Source organism: Hemitrygon akajei, chromosome 1 (assembly GCF_048418815.1).
Source record: "Hemitrygon akajei chromosome 1, sHemAka1.3, whole genome shotgun sequence".
NCBI lineage: Eukaryota > Metazoa > Chordata > Chondrichthyes > Myliobatiformes > Dasyatidae > Hemitrygon > Hemitrygon akajei.
In genome coordinates, this window is record NC_133124.1 from 24,882,073 (window position 1) to 24,905,691 (window position 23,619).

Here is a 23,619-nt window from a genome sequence, read left to right on the forward strand (position 1 = left end):
GGGCAGTGCCAAATATTGGTCCAAGTGCGACTTTGAGAGTCCGATTCTGCCATCAGACTAGGAGGCATCATACTGGATACTTGAAGAGGTGAGGGGGGTAACGACAGATGGGAAATGAATGTGTTTTGAGTGAATTATAACTTACCTGTGCAACAGGCAATTCAGAAAATACTAGGGGAGCTCAACAAGTCAGGTGTTATCTATGGAGGGAGTAAACAGTTGATGCTTGGGCTGAGACCCTTCTTACCCCTTTCTAGATTTCATGGCCTGACCACATGTTAAAGTGGTGAGTCTCTGGATTCTCCAGTTTCCTCCCATATTCCAAAGGTTCAATGAAAGGCTCATTGGTCACTGCAAATTGTCTGTAGTGCCTACAGCAGGAGTAGAATCCGGTGGCCATAAATGGGAATGTGGGAAGAATAAACTAATACTAATATAGGAATAATATAAATATATGCTTAAAGATAGTGAAGACTTGATGGCCAAAAGGTCTGTTTCAGTACCGTATGCATCTGATACATGGGAGAGACTGCGCAGAGGTATCTAACTAGACTTGTGTGATGGGAGAGACTGAGCAGAGGTATCTAACTAGACTTGTGTGATGGGAGAGACTGAGCAGAGGTATCTAACTAGACTTGTGTGATGGGAGAGACTGAACAGAGGTATCTAACTAGACGTGTGATGGGAGAGACTGAGCAGAGGTATCTAACTGGACTTGTGTGATGGGAGAGACTGAGCAGAGGTATCTAACTGGACTTGTGTGATGGGAGAGTTTTATGTTCCATGCAACTGGCCCCGGGGTGGTAAAGAAGATGACTTTCCTTTTTAATCAGGGCTTCGAATAAAAAGGTCAGGAAGTTGCTTTGGTTAATTCACCTTTGGAGTACATGTGGAGTTCAGTTCTGCATTACAGGAAAGACGTGAAAGGATTCAAAAGAATCACCAGGGTGTTGCCTGGGTTAGAGAGTAGGAGCAAGGGGCAGTTGGAAAGACTTGTATTTTCCCCTCTGGAATGTTGGAGGCTGAGAGGATAACCTGAAAGAAGTGTTGGTTTATTATTGCCATGTGTATCAATGACCTGCAGCAAATCATCCCAAACAACTGTGTAATCTGTAGAGGACCATCTCTGTGCTTCCATTGTTCTCCTGATTGTGGCACAGAATTAAACGGAATGGAAATAGGCCCTTCAACCCAACTCATCCTAGTTGCCTATCTGAATTAGTCCCAGTTGCCTGCATTTGGTCCTATATTCTCTTCCCTCTAACCCTTTCCTATCCAGCTATCTGTCCAAATGTCTTCTAACTTTGTAATTGTACTCATGTCAAACAGCTCATTTCACATATTCATCCCCTCCTACGTGGAAAAAGTTGCCCCTCAGATTACCTTTAAATATTTCCACTTTCACCTTATATCTATGCCCTCTAATTTTACATTCCCCTTCCCTAAGACTGATCATCTATACTCCCATTCTTCCACCATCCCCCACACACACCAGTCACCAGTACAAATGATCAATCTAACCGACATGTACTGTATCCACATTGGTCCAACTGTTAAGCACAACAGTTCCTTGAACTCTAACAACTTCTACAGTTTGCCCTCTCAGTAGGCAGTTTGGTCAGTCAAGCTGGTGAAAAATATTTATACAAGTTTCCTGGCTGCTAACTTCCAGAGGCTGCTCAGAAAGGGTTAGAGGGGACAACGGAGCAAATGCAGACAACTGGAACTAACTCAGGTTGGCAACTTGGATGAGGTGGATAGAAGGGCCTGTTTTCTATCCCACTGAGTTTTGAGGCCTTCCTAGTCAGATTCATTTCACTATTGCAGGGGTTCCCAACCTGGGGTCCACAGATCCCTTGCTTAATGGCATTGGTCCGTGCGTAGAAAAGTTTGGGAACCCCTGCACTATAGCAACACAATATTGTGCTTACATTGTAAATTTCTAGTCACACCACAAAGACAGAAAGCATAATAAATCTATATTCTCAGCAAAAAAATAATAATCTGATGTCTTTAAAATGCATTTATTCTGTGCTGTCTTTCAACATACCTTGAGTAAAAGTCAGAATATCAATATGCAAAAATCTCTAGGGATGATGTCCTTCTATTTCATTTCAGTCTGAACAACACGTGTTTTATGCTTCCTGCATTGCAACAGTAGGTCATCTTCAATTCATTTCCATCAGTTACGTACGTCAACCCTCAGAAACAGAAGAATCATTTCTCCGTTAATCATTTTTATTCTACAGGAAGGAGTTCATTGAGTGGTCAATGGCGACAAATGCATTAAACAATGTCTTATATCACAAACCATTTCTAGTCTCACTCTTAATTAAACAAATTCCCTTCATCCACTACCTGTCATCTCTACCAATCAGGATCCCAGCCTTATAATTGCAGGTTTATCTCTTCTGCATATTTTATTAGCCTTGGGTTTCCATAATTTGCAATCCATCTATGATATGCACATCACTGAATTATATTTTGTATGACTGCTAACGCACTGCTCTCTCTTATCAGAAAAGATGGAACCTAATGCGAGCAAGGTGCTTTTCTGGGATAGTAATTGCAGGATTCCATATTCTCTAATATCAACACCTAAAATCAACTATCGTGAGGTCTTTAAACTCTAGATTTGACTTTTTCAATGTTATATGTCAGTATCATCAGTATGCCTGTTGAAGCAGAAGACTAATCCCGTATTTATCCTGTCCTCCATGAACAACTGAAAGCAGCATGTTTGACACCTGGGTTCATGTACATTATTGACAACCCTAAGTACTACCCTAAGGATTGCACACATATTGCTTTCTGGAATCAGGCTGGATATTGAGAAAGAACAAGGATTCAGACAAGCTGTTATCCTGAGAGAGGTATCAGCCATTTCTCAATAGTAGCATTCTTGCCTCTGGGTTGGACCTTTGTTGGTTAAACTCCCTCTCCAGACACATGAGCAAGGTTGCACTTCAGTCCAGTTCTGAGTGTGCGTTGCATTGACAGATCTTCAGGATGAGATTATAAATCAGGGCACAGTCTGTCTGCGGCAGATAACATAAACAATTTTACAGTAATTTAAGAAGAACGTGGAACAGTATAGCACAGGAACAGGCCCTTCAGGCCAGTATGTATTAATTAACCAGCTAAAAAGTAAATCTAAAAGCCCCCAAAATAATGAATCCATCCTACCTACACAAAGTCCATCTTCCTGACATTCACGTGCCTATCTAAACACCTCTTAAACGTCTTTAATGTATTTGCCTCTACCACCATTCCAGGCAGCCGTCACACTCTGATTAAAAAGCCCACCCCTCACATTCCCCTTCAAACCTACCACCTCTCACCTTCAAGGTATACCCTCTGGTATTAGACATTCCTAACCTGGGGAAAAGATACTACCTGTCTACTCTAGCTATGGCTCTCATAAAATCTTATAAGCCTCTATCAGATCTCCCACTCAGCCTCCGCTGTTCCAAAGAAAACATCCAAAGTTTCTCCAGCTTCTCATGATACATGTCCTCAATACCAGTCAGCACCCTGGTAAACCTCTTCAGCACCCTCTCCAAAGCCTCAATGTCCTTCCTATACTGGGAACTCCAGATGCAGCCTAACCAGAGATTTATAACATTGCAACAGAACCTCTTGACTTTTGAACTCAGTGCCTCGACTAATAAAAGCAAGCATTCCATAAGCCTTCTTAACCACATTCTCGACCTGTATAGCTGCACTCATGGAGCTATGAACTTGGACCCCAAGATCTCTCTACTCAGCAACACTGTAAAGGGTCTTGTACTGTCTCCTTGCATTTGTCCTAAACACCTCACATTTATCTGGGTTAAACTCCATCTGCCATTTTCTGCCCATATCTGCAACTGGTCTATATTGCACTGTATTCTTTTCCAGTCTTCAACAATATTCACAACTCCACCAGTCTTGCTATCATCCTCAAACTTCCTAACCACCTATCTACATTTTCAGCTAGGTCATATATCTATACATCACAAACAGCAAAAGCTCTAGTACAGATCCCTGTGGAACTCCGCTAATCACAGTGAAGAGGAATGCTTTAATCGCCATTTCTATTCAGTTATCATTTCCCAACCAGCATCTATAAACAAGTTAGATGGATACCATCCATTGCTTCTGATAGATCCGAGCTATACACACATCCACTCCTACATTTCCTTCAAAGCCAACAAACACTTCAGAAATACTTCAAGAAATAATTTCAAGAATTATTATAAAGCAAATCAACTTAGATTTATTGCATCTTTTTTTGAGAAAGATAAACCGGCATGGATTAGAATAGAACTGGACAAAATAGGAGAAAACGTACCAGAAGATTTTATATATAAATGGGAATCTAAATGGATACGGGAAAAGAAAGAATCTCCTATATTAAAACATTTGATTGATTTATGGAATAAGATAAATGTTGATGATGAGACAAAAAAATCTTTATTAGCAAAGAGATCTTTAATTCAAAATAGACTTATTCCTTTTACAATGGACAATCAACTTTTATATAATTGGTTTCAACAAGGGATTAAATACATAGGAGATTGTTTTGAAGGAGGTATATTAATGTCATTTGATCAACTAAAGAATAAATATAAAATATCAAATAATACTTTATTTTGTTACTTTCAATTAAGGGCTTATATAAGAGAAAAACTAGGTCAAACAATGTTATTGCCGAAATCTAAAGAAATAGAAATTTTAATTCAAAAAGGAAATATTAAAAAATTTATATCTTGTATGTATAATTTGATTCAAAATCAGGCAACTAAACAAGGAGTCCATAAGTCAAGACAAAAATGGGAAAGTGATTTGAATATTAAGATTGAAGAAACAAATTGGTCAAGACTGTGTCTTGATAGTATGACAAATACAATAAATGTTCGGTTAAGATTAGTGCAATATAACTTTTTACATCAATTATATATTACACCACAAAAAATAAATAAATTAAATCCAAGTTTATCTGATCAGTGTTTCCGATGTAAACAAGAAACTGGTACATTTTTACATTCTACATGGTCTTGTTCTAAAATTCAACCTTTTTGGACAAATTTAAGACTTTTATTGGAACAAATTACGGGAATAAAACTTCCTCATAATCCAATATTACTTTTATTAGGTGATATTGAAGGGACAAAACCGAAACTCAAACTTAATAAATATCAGAAAGAATTTATAAAAATTGCGCTGGCTGTAGCCAAAAAGGCTATTGCAATTACTTGGAAATCAGATACATATTTAAGTATAGATTGTTGGAAAAAAGAAATCTATAGCTGTATTCCATTAGAAAAAATTACTTATAACTTAAGAGATAAATATGAAACATTTTTGAAAATCTGGGGCCCTTATTTACAAAAGACAGGACTAAATATATAGGTGCTCTGAAGAGAAAATTAATGGTTACTTGGGGAAAGAAATAAATATATATACTAAAGTTATTAAGAACTCCATGGAGCATGTGGAGACCTTCCAACAACCAGGCACTCTTTCTTTCTTTCTTTTCTTTCTTTCTTAATTTTTTTTATATAGGGAAGTTAGGGGGGAGGGATTAAGGGGAGGGGGGAAGGGTCACATACTGTACTTTTTTTTCTACACTTGTAATCATTTAAAAATGCAATTAAATAAAATTTTTAAAAAAAGAAATACTTCATGAACAACAAAGCATTGCGGAAATCATAGATGTCCAAAGACAATACAACCAATCTTGCTTCATATTTTGAAATAAATATTCCTTTTTTGTTTCATATTCAGGTTGCAGACTTTGTGCAGACTCTCCCCGGTTGTGAACTACAAGCAAAAATCTTCAAAGAAGAGGTAAAAAAAAATGAAACCCCCAGTTTCTACCACCTTATTGGTTGACTGTCACAGTACTGAGCTGGCATGACTACTGTGATATAAGCCAGGCTTTTGCCTGCTAATTTGATTTTCATTTCAAACCTATTACTTTCACCAGAGACACAAATGACTGTGTATTTTAATTGTAACTATAACTGGAATTTTCTGTTTGCACCTTTATTTCAGGCATAGGTTCTAATTTCTGAACAAATCATTTTAATATTAAGAACCTGGTAAATGCTTCTCGAATTTTGCAATTAATTATCAACTAAAGTTGATGTATTTATTTTGTTTTATTATCTGATGCATATTGAGTATTACCTGATGCATGTAAAGGTAATCTTACTACCTCTTTCTATATGGTAAATACATTGACCACTACAAATGAATACAGTGGACTCTGGTTAATTGGGATACATTAAGACCAGTACATTTTGGCTCAATTAAGCAGCTGCTCCAATTAGCTGAAGTTTCTTGGAAATAGTTAAAAAGGTATAAAAAAGACAAAATGAATAACAAATTATGTATTGAATTGAAATACAGAACAATTTAGAATACTATCAAAACTACTACATTCTTATAAAACTGTGTATTAATTCCCACTAGTTATCCACAAAGAAATTCACCCAGTGTGTGCTGCCTCGTCCTTTCAATCAACTGTAAATGAACGAAATCAGTGCAGACACCTGGTGCAGATGATGGACTGCCTTCATACAATGCTTTCAAAGATTGCATCCTCCAAATCTTCCTTTTCATTATAACATTCAAGATGATTGTCGATACATTCAAATCTTTCATAGTCCCTAACTTGTTGAAGTAATGAAGTTGCTTCATTTTGATTCCCGGCCATTTCTGGCATCTTCAAGCCTGAATGTTTGAATGTTTGAAACCACGGTTATCTTACTGCTTGTAACTCGCCAACCATCAGGAACACAAACACAAACAAGTGAAGCTGTTTAAAAACTGCTGTAAGCACAGTGTAGTGTCTAACGGCCACAAAAGTGCACACAACCGATACTAATTAGAAAATGGCAACAGTTCCTGTCCCAATTAAGCAGCACAGTCTCCCAAATAAATGAAGGGAACCTGGCTATTTTCTCAATTAATTTTTGTTCTTTTAAGAGTTGTCCCAAGTAAGTGGCTGCCCCAATTAACCGGAATCCATTGTATTAGAAAATTGTGTAAGAAACTAGGGTACCTGCAAAATGAATTCCAGTTACTTATCTCACCGATTGAGAAAAGGAAAACCTCCTATCTAAATCTTCTTTGACTGGGACCCAGATCTCCATGATGGAATTCTGAATTCCAAAAACCTTTAGGCAGTGGCAATGTTCGGTGTCTTAATTATATTTGAATAATTCAGAGTGCATCATTTTTTAAGTTTACTTAAGTAATTGTGGAAATACAACAATTATAATCAGTGAGACCAGAGACAGCAGAAGTAAAACAAATGTGTGGAAGTAACATGAGAATGTATGAATCCCGAGTACAATTCAGAATCACAGAATCTAATTTATTTATGAGCACATTATTCATACAAATTTGTAGACAGTAAAAGATTTTCTGCAGGATAGATTTATTTTGTGAGCTTAGATGTGGCAACAGATTGATCATTTGGCAGACAGAATTATCTCTTCCAAATGCCAAAGATAGTGTTTCCAAAACTCATCAATTTAGAGCTTTTTTTCCCTCTCTATCTAAAATATAACCTTACACTAGTTAAGACAGCCAAAATAGATAGTGAGCAACTGTTCCCAACCTTTTTTTATGCCATGGACTCCTACCATTAACCAAGGAGTCTGCAGAGCCCAAGCTGGGAACCTCTTTTCCAAAGGACGTTGAGGAACATTATTCCATGTAATTACTGGGGAACTCTTAAGGTATTTTCCCTGATGGGGAACATAAAATCATTTTTCAGTTAACAGATTATAATCCATTCATAATGAGTGTCACTGCACCTACTTTACACAATATGGTATGGTGACATTAAAAAATCACTACAGGAAGTTAAACAGCCATTAACGGAGTTGTAACGTCCCAGTACCAGTCCCTTTACTCAGACAACCAATGTCATTCGTGAAGATGCTGCAGTAAGCCCTCAGGTCAGCAAGCTAAGGCAGAAAGCTGAATATAGATCCTTATTCCTTGTTTCGGTTCTGCTAGAAATGCACGTGTGATTATTTGTCAGTTATTACAGCTTCAGTGGCAAATTGTCCTCCATTAATTACCATAAAATTGTACACAAAAATAATTGCAATTTAAGCCTATATAAGATGTACAGGGAAGATTGATGAACAATAGAAGGGGGAGATTATGTCCTATTTAATTACTATTTAAAATTCATTAATAAAAACATTGCAACAATGCATTTTCATGACACTTTTGTATGTTTTTCTATTCCTTGTGTACATATAAAATATGCATTGTTGTATGTAATTATTATTTTCCTGAATTATATATTTGACTTTAATGCTGTTCAAACAATTGAGTCTGTTCGTTAATATTTGCATTGATGTCAACTGAAGTCCCAATTAAGAATCATTTTAATGTTCAGGTTAATTACCAAACAATAAACTTAAAGGATAAAAAAGATAATTAAATTCCTTTTGTACTGTGTAAATGATTGATTTAATTACAAGTACTTCTGAAATTTGTTCCCATTAGAATACACTCAGAAAAGTATGCTACGGCTGGCAGGAAAATTATAATAAAACTCTGACACATGACTGATAGTTCCCACCTGTGACAAAGACAAGAAAATGTGAATGGTGGAGAAGAATATGTTAAGTAGCTCCCCAATATTAGCTGGGGTCTAATCAATGTAAGAAGTAGAAATGAACAAAATTTGAGAGAACTTTATTAACAGTACATAGCAAGCCTGACAAATGTGGATATAGCTTCAAGTTCTACAACTGGGCATATAAATCAGAGAGAAGCTTTATAGTCATGATCATAATTTAATTAGCATTGTTCTGAAAAAAGACAAAGCTATGAGTAATGTAAAGTAAGAGAAAGCCAAAAGAAGTTTTATAATTCCATAAAGAGCAAGAGGATGACAGAATAATTATGGAATGAGTTGGCTGTATCCAAGGATACACATTGTATCGAAAGTACAGGCAGGTAGGCAGAGGGCTGGGATGGCTCTGTTGGCAAATAATGAAATCAAATCCTTAGAATGAGGTGACATGGGATCTGGAGACGTAAAATCTTTGTGGGTAGTTAAGAAACTACAAAGGTAAAAAGATGCTGATGGGAGTATAAGTACGGAGCTCCAAACAATAGTCAGGACGTGGGGTACAAATTACCATGGGTGATAGTCACAGGGGAGTTTCAATATGCAGTAGGTTAGAAAAATCAAGTTTGTTTTGGATCCAAACAGACAGAATTTGTAGAATGCCTACAAGGTGGCTGTTCAGAACAGCTTATAATTGAGACCACTAGGAAAAAGGCAATTCTGGATTGGATTGTGTGTGAGCCAGATTTGATAAGTGAGCTTAAGGTAAAGGAACCCTTAGGAAGCAATGATGATAGAATTCACCCTGCAGTTTGAGAGGGTATATTTAAACCAAAGGTTAATAGGCTCTTGATAAGTAATGGCGTCAAGGGCTACAGGGAGAGGTTAGCAGAATGGGGTTGAGAGTGATAGTAAATCAGCCATGGCAGAGCAGACTCAATGGGCTGAGTGGCCTATTTCTGCTCATATGGCTCTGTTAGGGATCAAAAAGGTGTTCTTTATGGAGGTAGAGGACATGAGCAAGATTCTTATTGAATATCTTCTGACTGTCTTCAAAAAGCGGGCAGGAGTCAATGCTGATACTACAGTTAAATCAGTCAAGTGTAAAATTTTGGATGTGATACATTTATTGAGGAAATGCCAAGTAGAGGCTTTTCTGGAGTTTCCAATTAGTGGCCTCATGGGCCTAAATTAATTTTAACTTAGTTGTATATGGTGACATATATGTACGAGGGGTGATTGATATGTTCGTGGCCTAAGGTAGAAGGAATCAATTTTATAAAACCTAGCATATTTGTTTTTCAACATAGTTCCCTCCTACATTTATACGCTTAGTCCAGTGGTCGTGGAGCATACGGATCCCTTCCTTGTAGAAGGGCACCACAGCATGGGTGATTGATAAGTTTGTGGCCTAAGGTAGAAGGAGATGAGTTATTAACTTCAAATGTTCTGCATTTTCACTCAAAGAGTTGAACTGCACGTGCATGTAACGAGAGCATCTTGGACCTCCAGGTGGTCCACTGCAGGGGTGACTGATAAGTTTGTGGCCTAAGGTAGAAGGAGATGATTTATACAGCTCTTGTTACAATCACGTGCAGCTCAACTCTTTGAGTGAAAATGCAGAAAGTTTGAATTTAATAACTCATCTCCTTCTATCTTAGGCCACAAATTTATCAATTACCCCTGCTGTGGACCACTTCTGGAGGTCCAAGACACTGACTTCTACAAAGAAGGATCTGTATGCTCCACGACCGCTGGACTAAGTGTGTAAATGTAGGAAAAATAAATGTGCTAGGTTTTCTAAAATTAACTCCTTCTACCTTAGGCCACGAACTTATCAATCCCTCCTCGTACTTTGATAATAAAAGTTAAAAGCAAAGATAGCATACAGTCAGACTGTCAGGAGGGACAGGCAGATGATAGGACAAAATTGCAGCCAGCAGGGTGAGTATCAGTGCATTAGGGATGCAGAATCAAATGGGGTAGCAAATTCAGAACTCAATGTGTAATATCTCAATGCACAGAGTATAAGAAATAAGATGGATGATCTTGTTGCACTCTTACAAATTGTTGGGTATGATGCTGTGGCTATCTCTGAATTGTGGCTGAAGGATGGTTGTAGTTGGAAGCTGAATGTCCAAGGTTACACATTGTATCGGAGGGATAGGAAGATAGGCAGAGAGGGTGGCATGGCTCTGCTGGTAAAAAAATGGCATCAAATCATTAAGAAGATGTGGCATAAGATCAGAAGAATCCTTGCAGGTTGAGTTTAGAAACTACAAGGGTAAAAGGACACTGCTGGCAGTTATATACAGGCCTCCAAACAGAAGGTGCAGAATAGATGTATCCTCATATGGCAAAATAGTACATCCGTGGCGAACGAGGGAAGCCAAAACAACTAAAAGAATCATTAGGAGGGAAAAGATAGCAAACAATATCAAGGTGGATAGAAAAAGCTTTTTCAAGTACATAAAAAATAAAAGAGAGATGAGAGTGGATATAGGATCACTAGAAAATGAGGCCTGAGAAATAATAACGGGAGACAAGGAGATGGCAGAGGAACTAAATGAGTATTTATGGGTCGATCATCTAAAGATCGAAATGAGTCAGCCATCTGGGCCATCGAGCTTGCTCCACCACGGATGATCTGGCTGTGGACTCATCTCCACCTACCACCCCATAACCCTTAATTCCCCTACTATGCAAAAATCTATCCAACCTTATCTTAAGTATATTTACTGAGATAGGCTCCACTGCTTCATTGGGCAGAGAATTCCACAGATTCACCACTCCCTGGGCAAAGCAGTTCCTCCTCATCTCTGTCCTAAATCTACTCCCCCAAATCGTGAGACTTTGGCCACTAGTTTTAGTTCCGCCTACTAGTGGAAGCAACTTTCCTGCCTCTATCTTATCTATCCCTTTCATAATTTTATATGTTTCTATAATATCTCCTCTCATTCTTCTGAATTCCAGCGAGTACAGTCCCAGGCGTCTTAATCTCTCCTCATAATCTCACCCCCTTATCTCTGGGATTAACCTGGTGAACCTCCTCTGCATCACCTCCAAAGCCAGTATGTCCTTCCTCAAGTAAGGAGACCAGAATTGCATGTAGTACTCCAGGTGCAGCCTCACCAGTACCGTGTACAGTTGCAGCATAACCTCCCTGCTCTTGAATTCAATCCTTCTAGCAATGAAGGCCAACATTCCATTTGCCTTCTTGATAGCCTGCTGTACCTGCAAACCAACCTTTTGTGATTCATGCACAAGCACTCCCAACTCCCTCTGCAGAGCAGCATGCTGCATTTCTTATCATTTAAATAATAATGTACTGCTTCAATTTTCCTTCCAAAGTGGATGACCTCGCATTTACCAACATTGTATTCCATCTGCCAGACCTTGGCCCACTTACTTAACTTGTCTATATCTTTCTGCAGACTCTCTGTATCTTATGCAGTTTGTTTTTCCACCTAATTTAGCATCATCAGCAAACTTAGATACATTACACTCGATCCCCTCTTCCAGATCGTTAATGTATATCGTGAACAGTTGCTGGCCCAGCACCGACCCCTGTGGCACACCACTCGCCACTGATTGTCACTCAGAGTAACACCCACGTATCCCAACTCTCTGCTTTCTATTAATTAAGCAATCCTCTATCCATGCTAATATGTCACCCTCAACTCTATGTATCCTTATTTTATGGATAAGGGTTATGTGGCACTTTATCAAACGCCTTCTGGAAGTCCAAGAAAATAACGTCCATCTGTTCCCTTCTATCCACTGTGCTCATTATATCCTCAAAGAACTCCAGTAAGTTTGTCAAATGGGACCTGCCTTTGCTGAATCCATGCTGTATCTGCCTGATGGATCTATTTCTTTCCAGGTGCTGCGTTATTTCTTCTTTAATGATGGCTTCAAGCATTTTCCCAACTACAGATGCTAAACTAACTGGCCTATAGTTACCTGCCTTTTGCCTACTTTTTTTTTGAACAGTGGCATGACATTTACCATCTTCTAATCCACTGGGAGCTGCCCAGAGTCCAGAGAATTTTGGTAAATTATCACCAAAGCCTCTACTATAACTTTTGCCATTTCTTTCAGTACCCTGGGATGCATTCCATCAGGGCCAGGGGACTTATCTATCTTTAGATCCACAAGTTTGCTCAGTGCTACCTCTTTAGTGATAGCTATTGTACCAAGGTCCTCAACTCCCATTGCATCCATAACATCTCTTGTTGGCGTGTTAGACATGTCCTCCACCGTGAAGGACATATTAGTCATTTAAAACCATTTCCCCATTACCCTATATCAATTCCTCCTTCTCGTCCTCCAAGGGACCTACGATCACTTTAGCCACCCTTTTCTGCTTTATATAATTATAAAAACTCTTTCTATCCATTTTTATATCTTGGGCTAGTTTATTTTCATAATCTACCTTCCCTTCCTTTATTGCTCGCTTAGTGAACCTTTGTTATTTTTTAAAGTTTTCCCAATCGTCCAGTTTCCCACTACTCTTGGTGACTTTGTATGCACCAATTTTTAGTTTGATGCCTTCTTTTATTTCCTTAGTGATCCAAGGCTGGCCCTCCCCACCCTTACTGTCCTTACTTTTAACTAGAATATACATTTGTCGAGTACCGTGAACAATCTCTTTGAAAGTCTTCCACTGTTCCTCAACCATCCCACCATATAACCTGTTCTCAGTCTACACTCCCCAAATCCTCCTCATCCCATTGTAGTCTCCATTGTGTAGGAATTTAAGAGCCCATGGTATTACAGGAAAGTTACTGGCATGGTTAGAGCATTGACTAATGGATAGGAAGCAATGAGCGGGAATAAAAGGATCCTTTTCTGCTTGGCTGCCAGTGACTAGTGGTGTTCCACAGGGGTTGGTGTTGGGATCGCTTCTTTTTATGCTCTATATCAATGATTTAGATGATGGAATAGATGGCTTTGTAACCAAGTTTGCAGGTGACATGAAGATTGGTGGAGTGGCAGGTTGTGTTGAGGACACAGAAAGGCTGCAAAAGGACTTATACAGATTAGGAGAATGGGCAAGAAAGTGGCAAATGAAATACAATATTGGAAAATGCATGACTATACTTTTTGGTAAAATAAATAAATGTGCAGACTACTTTATAAATAGGGTGAAAATCCAAAAAACTGAGATGCAAAGGGACTTGGGGTTCCTTATACAGAATATCCTAAAGGTTAACTCGCAGGTTGAATCAGTGATGAGGAAGGCATTCATTTCAAGAGGTCTAGATTATAAGAGCAGGGATGTGATGCTGAGGCTTAAAAATGCACCAGTGAGGCCTCACCATGAGTATTGTGAACAGTTTTGAGCTCCTTATCTAAGAATAGATGAGTTGGCATTGGAGAGGGTCCAGAAAAGATTCACAGGATGATCCTGGGAGTGAAAGGGTTATCATATGAGGAATTTCTGATGGCTCTGGGCCTGTACTCACTGTAATTTAGAAGGATGAGGGGGGACTCATTAAAACCTTTCAAATGTTAAAATGCCTAGACAGAATAGATATGGAAAGAATGTTTTCCATTGTGGGGGAGTCTAGACAAGAGGGCACAGCCTCAGGATAGAGGGATACAGAGAAAATTCTTTAGCTAGCGGGTAGTGAATTTGTGGAATCTGTTACCACAGACAGCTGTGGAGGCCAGGTAGTTGGGTGCATCTAATGCAGAGATTGATAGGTTCTTGATTGGCCACAGTATCAAAGCTTATGGGGAGAAGGCCAAGGGAGTGGGGCTGAGGAAGGGGAGAAAAAAGGATATACCATGATTGGATGGTGGAGCAGACTCAATGGGCCAAATGGCCTAATTCTGCTCCTGTGTCTTATGGTCTTATTTAGATGGTATATTCAACAGAATGCCAAGTCCTGCTCTTAGGTGATCAATTCCACACAATCCATTCTTCGTATTCATTAGCTAAGAAAGGAGTCAAGGTAACATTTGCTCAGTGGTCTCTGCTTCTACAGATTCAATTTTCAACCAACATTCACTCCTTAAACCATCCCTTGCTGATGAAGTTGTACGATCACATGTCTTTCCAGATCTTGGATACCTAAAAACAGTAGTGAAAAAGTTTTGCACTGCAGCTGTACATTTCATTGAGACAGAAGTTACATATATTACTGCAATCTACAAAATCTGTCCTACTTATTAGAACCAACAAATTGCTGCATGAACTGCTAATGGCAAAACTCAATTTTTGTGGCATAGATGCTTTTATTGGTACCATGACTTTGCCAATATTCCTGAGGCTGATGACCATATTCAGATTTGTTCCCAAAAACTCTGAAAGTGGGCAGTAGTTTTCTGCCACCTTCAGTAGCACAATGTAGTCTACTGTCCATTGTAACTCCCACCTAAAGAAAACAAACTTTTTTGAATATTAGTCCTCAACTTGTATACAGTGTATGTATTGGGGCAATGAGATGATTCAAGCTGATAATAAATTTCCATCTATTTGGAGCTGGTGAATTAAATGTTGATTTACCAACAAATTTTGTTCTGTTTTACAGCAGATTGATGGAGAAGCATTCCTGTTGCTGACACAGATGGATATAATTAAGATCATGAGCATCAAATTAGGCCCAGCCCTGAAGATTTACAATTCCATTTTAATGTTTAAGAATTCGGAAGATGACTTGCAATAGGTATTGAGGATTTCAAAGGACAGTTGCTGAATGATGTTATCTTTATGATAATTAAAAAGTAATCTCTAGTTATGAAGGCACATAAAACTGTAGATCATTTTATCAGCAAGAGTAACAGGGTACACAAAGATATTATGAGTTATTGTTGAATTAAAGAAATATTCTTTAATAAAGAAATAAAGATGTATTTACATCTCCCATCTAAATACTTGTTCAGAAATTAAGATGAAGTCAATAAATTGTGCATTAATGGGAGATGATCCAATTGGAAGTTGTATGTATATGGTGGACATGTAAAACATTTTCCATGTTTTTGAGAGCAAATCATAATTTTACAACATAAAAAGCAAAAGTATATTACTGCCTGTGAGATGACATGTTTTAAATACAACATGATACATGCACTTTAACAGAGTTACCCTGGACTTGGAGTACAGCAAGAGATGATTACAAACAAGAGCACAATTAATCACATTGAAACAAACAAAAATATCACATCAGTCATATTTGCAAACATACCTTTTAACTGTCTTATGCCGTATAGATAGTGAAATATCTTCCAAACATAGCTGGTCATTTACTATTCCAACCTTTAACTCATTTGACTGCTTCAACTGAACAACAATATAGCAAAAGGTCCTCCCTACTAACGGTAGCCATATGATGCCAGCCTATCTATTCACTCTGATCTTGACACTTCAACAAAAGGAACTGGAGGCAGTAATGCTAGCAAAGTTCTTGTATCCATTCCATATTTATTGCTGCAAAACATACTAGGCCACTCTCTACCATACGTACGTACATAATTTTCACATCAAGAATGCAAATGAATGACGGTATAAGCCAAAATATATCAGGATGCGATTTTGTCCACCTGGCCTGACAGAATAATTCATGCACTAGTTTCCTTTAATCATGCATTGTGCTGTTTGTTTGATAATTATCATTAATAAAGGTTATAGTTTGTATCTTCCCAGTACTTGCAATTCAATAGGGAAACCAATAGTGCCGAGACTCCAACTGAGTTCATGAATTATGAAACTCTACTGTTTTCTAATACTGTATGTCGCAAATCCTTTTTGTTTTCAACTTTCAGAACATATTCTTGAGGCATTTCTGTGGTATTGAAAATTTACTCCTGAGGGGACAAAGTGCATTGTTGTTATCAGTAATGTGCTCTTAATAGGCCTTGAGCTCAATAACAAATTAGTGTTTCTTTAGAAGAACATTTGTGTTTTGAAGTATTGAAATCCAACTGCATTGAGGTGTTGCCTGCTTTTACATTGTGGTTGTATTTTGATTTGTTTTCTCAATTTGTGGAGCAGTACAGTTCTGTATATAATGTTTTAATGTAGTGATGTGTTCCTTATTTATATTTCCAGAGCTTTTAATCATTCCAAAATACTATTCTTTATCTTTGAGATATTTTTTCAAAAGTAATATATACAATATCTATAATGGGTAGGGCATGTTCATTCTCAAAACAAATGGTTGATTATAATCCACAAAGTATCTTGTCAGGATGGAATAATTCTTTTTAAATTACAGAGTCAGAATACAATATGATGTATATTAAAGTCTGGTGTCATTTGGGAGGTACAGCGGATGGGAAGGTGAATGTGTTCTATACCAAGAAGCAGTGCTACACTATTTTTCTTTTAACCAGCCTCAGTTTTTCTTTTCTGTGTAGCTTATGATGTAGAACACATTCCACATGGTTATTGTGTTTGTTCAAATTATCCAGATGTGTACAAGACTTAAAATGTGTGCAAGAAAAAACTTAATGGGTATATTTGATTTTATACCTTTTCAAACTACAGCATATGGAATTTAAAAAAATTAGACCAGTTTTAACAGTTACCTCTATTTTTGTGGTAGACCTACTTTTCTGTTTATTTTTAAAAACAAATTAAAAATGGATGTAGTTCTGCAAGAGTTTTGTAACTCTTGAGTTAAAGAGTTCTGTAAGTTAGTTCCCTGTCTCGGCATCATCTAAATCTCAAATTTGTCTGACAATTTGTGCCTTGTCATTTCATGTGGAAGTTGGTAACTAAAGAAACAATCTATACAAATCAGGGCAATTTGAAAGAATTCTGACCTTTTAGAAATATCAGGAAATAAGGGTATAAATATACTGAAAAGGATTTGGCTAAAACATTAGATAAGTTAACAAAATTCTGGTTATTTCTGAAATTTACATGTATGGAGTTTTTTTTATAGACAGTGACAGAGCACATCTTTTATAATATTTATATGATTTAGGATCATTGATGTGACAGCCTAAGAATTCTTATATGGCAATATGGCCAGCAACTACATAATGCCCTTTGTATTGGTCCTGACATTGGAGGCTTCAATAGAACAAAACCTTAGTGGCTTCAGCTGTTCAAAGGAGGTGGAAAAATAGCATGAATGCATTTTATACTGTGACCGTGTAATATTGTCATTATTATTGAATTTCCCTCTCAGTGAACAAAGCCATAAAATTTAATTCATTCTCCTACTAAATCCAAAACACCTGTTCATCAAGCTTGCTATATTTGTTTGATAGTATCTGTTATTTACATGTTAAAAATCGTTATTTAAAAAAAACTAACTTGTGCAGGGAATGTTTAAAAATAATCTTTTATTCTGGCATGCTGTATTTTACCTCCAATTGCATTTTTTAACTGTGATAATTCGAAAGTAAGCTTGCATTTAAAAATAAAGTGCTGTTAAGATTAAACTTACTGGAATTCTATAGACTCCATTCCATGATGTATTAGTTTTAACCTGTCATCTAATACACATAATAATCTTGGTGAAACAATACATGATGTGTCCACCTTCACAATTTTGAATCGTTTTTTTAAGATCTTGGCCATGAATTTTCACAAAGAGAGCAATCTATAATTTCAAGGAGATACCAGTGGAAAATGCCATTAGATTCTGTTGCTTCTGAGATTCTACAGAGACTAAACAAAATCATACAAAAGGTGGATGCAGTTCAGGCACTCTGATGACAATGAATATTACTGAAGCTCAAGTCACCTTTTTGTACCCAATCACATGCCTATCCTTTGTATAGTTATTCCTCCAAGAGACATGGCTATTCTTAATGGCTAATTGATCTTGAATTAAGACAGTTAAGAGTCAATAAATTGGATTTTTCTTCAAGGCCAATATGAACCAGTTGTATTTTTTTGCTCATTCTGAAGTTTCATGATTCATGGTACTGACACATTTTTCCAAACTGCATCAGTTTAAAATTGTCATGATGGGGGATCAAATTTTGTTAGGATCAGTACTGGCTACCCAGGGAGTACAAGCTGACATATAAGAACAAGCTCCAAAACTATTATTAAATTCAAAGACAAACAGACATATACACATTTGTTTCTACAAACAGCAGAATAATCTCCCCTCTCACTCAACTTTTAATAATTATTCTTTCTTATCAGTCTTCAGCACTTTTGATGCTATTCATAACAATAGTATGGAGTGTTGGTTACTATACAATGACTTTTTTTTATATTTTCTGACATGAATAAAATTGATGTATAGACATCTGCAAAAATAGAGCCCATTTATTATCTTCAGATGGCCTGCAGTCAGCGCCTCAGGATGCTGGTCCTATTGTCTGATGGAGTGACCTCACTGAAACCTATCATATGCCGAAAGGCCTTGATGGAGTGGACGTGGAGAGGATGTTTTCTATGGTGGGGAAGTCTAAGACCAGAGGAATCAGCCTCAGAATAGAGGGGCAACCTTTTAGAATGACATGAGGAGGAATTTCTTTAGCTAGAAAGTGGTGAATCTGTGGAATGCATTACCACAGGTGGCTATGGAGGCCAAGTCATTGGGTATTTTTAAGGCAGAGGTTGATAGATCCTTGATTAGTCAGGGCATGAAAGGATATAGGAGGAAGGCAGGAGATTGGGGCTAAGAGGGAAAATGGATCAGCCATAATGAAATGTCAAAGCAGACTTGATGGGCCAAATAGTCTAATTCTGCTCCTATATCTTATGGCTTTACCGATATTTAAACTTGGCTGAAGCCAGAGTCCTACCAAATTAAGATAACCCAGAGTGGCTGCTAAAATAATGAGGCTGGGAGTGTTTGGTGGGCACGGTTGCAAAGCAAGGGTTATTTGAGGAGGAGGATGGTGTTTGGCTTCAGGTAGGAGAAATTTAGTAATCGAACACCAACAAGGTAATGTGAAGGCAAAAGAACGTTGTTGTGATTTGGAGTAAGATTACACAGATTTTAAAGGGATGGAAAGTTTAATGGTCACAGTGATTAAAGAGGATGAGTCCAAACAGAGAAAATGGTAAATTATCCACGTTAGAGCCACTTAATATAAGAAGCATTCATAACTTGATTGGTGAATCAGTTGAGTAAATGGTTATAAATGGGATTTAATTGAGAGCTATAATGGAGATGAATACAGTAAAGGGAACAAGATTGAGAACTAAATATTCCCAATAGGGCACCATGTGAAAAGACAGGAAATTGGAAAAGTGATTTCAATAAATGATGTAAGTGCAATAGCAAGGATGAGTTGACTATGAAGTAGAATCAAACCTGGATGGAAGTTATCAATAATGAGAGACAGCAGTAAGCGTAGTTACATGTCTCAGAAATGTAGCTACACCATTGGACAGATATATTAATCTGAAGTAGTAGTGTTCACTTACATTAAAAATTTATTAAATAATTAAGAAATCTGTGCCCATGTCAAAGAAAACATTATGGCCTCAGTAATGTGTGCTACACTGATATTACACAATAAAATCTACCACAAAGCAGAATCCAACAAATTCCTCATCAACTTCTTTGCATCAAAACATCCAATATCAACTTTGTGGCTGTTGGAGCCATGTATCTGTTCTCTATCTGTATTGTATTCTGTGTTGCATGTTCAGCATGGCAGTTAGTCACATGAGTGGGGGTGTGGTAAAAGCAAAGAGTTTAGTTTTGTTTTCATGCTTTGTCTTTAGTTTGCTTAGAGTTAGAGATGGAGACAGCTGGGTATGATATATTTTGGTTGACCACTTAATTTCACTTAATTATGCTTAACTTTGCCAAAAATAATTTGTGTTTACCTACATTGAAAGTTTATTTATGTACATTTAATACATTAAGACTGTTTATTTTGTTATATCACTAGTTTTAGTTTCATTAGTTTTATTGCTTCAAGATTGTTTGTTTTGCTAGCTGATTAATAAAGGATCAAACATATTCTTTGACTTTGAACATTATTATTCGATTGGAACAGAAGGCACGTCTTACAGGATTAACTCCCCGTTCTCCATCTCTAACAGCGGTGTTGGTTTATTCGAGCTCCCTTTATATATATATTGGTTACCATCATTCATCAAATACTTAGCTGAAGTGGAGCATTTTTTAATTTGCACCTTTCAGAAGCCACTGATTGCCTCACAGTCGTCAATACAACTCCCTAATTTAAACCTCTCAGAGGCAAGCATGAATGAGCTTGATAGTGCTGAAGAATCCACACAACGTAGTTATAAGCTATTTGTCTGACCTTTTGCACTCTTTCCACCCACCATAAGTTCTTCATGCCATGTACTTAAAGAATTGTTTATTTCCCTTGAGGCAGGATGGAAGTCCAATCTAAGAATGCCTTGCAAACACAAGAGGTTCTCCAGATGCTGGAAATCCAGAGCAAATGCTGGAGGAACTCAGAAGGTTAGGCAGCATCTATGGAAATGAGTAAACAGTAGATGTTTCGGGCTGAGACCCTTTATCAGGACTAGAAAGTAAGGGGGGAGATGCCAGAATAAAAAAAAAGTAGGATGGCGAAGTTAGAAGGTGATAAGTGAAGTCAGGTGGATGGGAAAGGCTGGAGAAGAGGGAATTTGATAGGAGAGGAGAGTGGACCATAGGAGAAAGAGAAGAAGCAGGGGCAGTAGGGGGAGGTAATAGGCAGTTGGGGAGAAGAGCTGAGACCAGAATGGTGAACAGAAGAGGGAAGGGGGAGGAGGAAAAAATTACCTGAAGGAGAAATTGATGTTCATGCCACCAGGTTGGAGGCTACCTAGACAACCTTAGAGGACATGTCTTCTTCTAAGAGGACATGATTTGAGAGTTAAGGGGCAAAAGTTTAAGGGTAACACGAGGGGGAATTTCTTTACTCAAAGAGTGGTAGCTGTGTGGAACGAGCTTCCAGTAGAAGTGGTAGAGGCAGGTTCAGTATTGTCATTTAAAGTAAAATTGGATAGGTATATGGACAGGAAAGGAATGGAGGGTTATGGACTGAGTGCAGGCCAGTGGGACTAGGTGAGTGTAAGCGTCGGCATGGACTAGAAGGGCCAAGATGGCCTGTTTCCGTGCTGTAATTGTTATATGTTTATATATTCAACTCTCTGGCCTCTTAACTCTTCTCCTCACCTGCCTATCACCTCCCCCACTGCCCTTCCTCACTCCCTTTCTCCTATGGTCTACTCTCCTTTCCTGTTAGATTCCTTATTTTCCAGCCACTTTTCCCACCCACCAATCTCTACTTAAAACCTTCATCTAGTCCCCCTTCCCCTCCCTCCACCATTTTATTCTGGCATTTTCCCCCTTACTTTCCGTTCCTGAAGAAGTGTTTCAGCTCAAAACATTACTCATTTCCATAAGACCATAACATAGGAGGAGAATTAGACCATTTGGCCGATCGAGTCTGCTCCACCATTCAATCATGACTGATCCTTTTCTCCCCTTCTCAGCCCCACTCCCCAGTCTTCTCCCCATAACCTTTGATACCATGTCCAATCAAGAACCTATCAAGCTCTGCCTTAAATATACCCAATGACCTGGCCTCCACAGCTGCCTGTGGTAACAAATCCCACAAATTCACCACCCTCTGGCTAAAGAATTATCTCCAAATCTATGTATTAAATGGACACCCTCTATCGGGAGGCTGCACCCTCTTGGTCTAAACACCCCCACCATGGGAAATATACTTCCCACATCTACTCTGTCTAGACCTTTCAACATTCAAAAGGTTTCAATGAGTTCCCCTTCATCCTTCTAAATTCCAGCACAACGAGTACAGGCCCAGAGCCGTCAAATGTTCCTGATATGGTAACACTCTCATTTCCAGAATCATCATTGTGAACCTCCTCTGAACCCTCTTCAATGCCACCAAATCTTTTCTTAGGTAAGGACCCCAAAATTGTTCACAATACTCAGGGTGAGACCTCACCAATGCTTTATAAAGCCTCAGCATCACATCCCTGCTCTTACACTCTAAACCTCTTGAAATGAGTGCTAACATTGCATTGCCTTCTTCACCACCAACTGAACCTGCAAGTTAACCTTCAGGGTGTTCTGCACCAGGACTCCCAAGTCCCTCTGCATCTCAGCTTCCTGGATTTTCTCACCATTTAGAAAATAGTCTGCATGTTTATTTCTACTACCAAAGTGCATGGTCATGCATTTTCCAACATTGTATTTCATTTGCCACTTTCTTGCCCATTCTCCTAATCTAAGTCCTTCTGCAGCCTTCTTGTATCCTCAACACCACCTGCTGCTCCATTGACCTTCATATTATCTGCAAACCTGGCTACAAAGCCATCTATTCCATCATCTAAATCATTGATAATGCGGCACAAAAAGAAGCAATCCCAACACCGATCCCTGTGGAATACTATTTACCGTCAGCCAAGAAATCCCACTCACTGCCACCTACCAATCAGCCAATGTTCTAACCATGTTAGTATCTTTCCTGTAATACCATGGGCTCTTAATTTAGTAAGCCAGCCTCATGTGTGGCTCCTTGTCAAAGGCCTTCTGTAAGCCCAAATATACAACATCCAGTGCATCCCCTTTATACATCCTACTTGTAATCTCAAATAATACCAATTGGTTCATCAGGCAACATTTTCCCTTAAGGAAACCATGCTGATGTTGTCCTATCTTGTCCTGTGTCACCATCTCCATAGATGCTGCTTAATGTCTTGGATTTGTGGTTAATTTCTTTCTTAATTGCTGATCTTAGGTAGGTAACTCCTTTACAGGTACTAATTATGGACCATGAGGCTCAGGAGGTTTTCTATTCTGATCTTGAGAAAACCTTGATTTAAATTCTACATTTGGATAAACAGAATTTCTTGAACAGCTTTGGGTTTGGAAAGAATATAAACTCCTTAAGGTTGGCAAAAAAAAAATAGTAGTGCTAGCCAACTCATCAGACGCGGTCCAGAAAATGTGGATACAATGGGATTCTGATCGATTAGAAGATCTATCTTTGCAGTTTCCTTCAGACCTACATGGACATTTTTGTTCAACATGCACAATTTGCTGGATGTACTCTGCGGGTCCTATGGGGGAAAATGAACAGTCAACATTGTGGAATGATATCCTTTATCA

General features: G+C 38.1%; 1 protein-coding gene across 6 annotated transcripts in view; it reads left to right on the forward strand.

Moving 5' to 3' along the window:
* LOC140724770 (lethal(3)malignant brain tumor-like protein 4) overlaps nt 1-20,481 on the forward strand; it is a 403,124-nt gene extending 382,643 nt beyond the window's left edge. For all 6 annotated transcript variants that reach the window (XM_073039328.1, XM_073039363.1, XM_073039353.1 and 3 more), the window contains 2 exons: nt 5,770-5,832; nt 15,127-20,481. In XM_073039328.1, the coding sequence (XP_072895429.1) occupies nt 5,770-5,832; nt 15,127-15,261 (198 nt within the window). In that variant the 3' untranslated portion in view covers nt 15,262-20,481. The remainder of the gene's footprint in view (nt 1-5,769; nt 5,833-15,126) is intronic.
* Nucleotides 20,482-23,619: the final 3,138 nt, after the last annotated feature.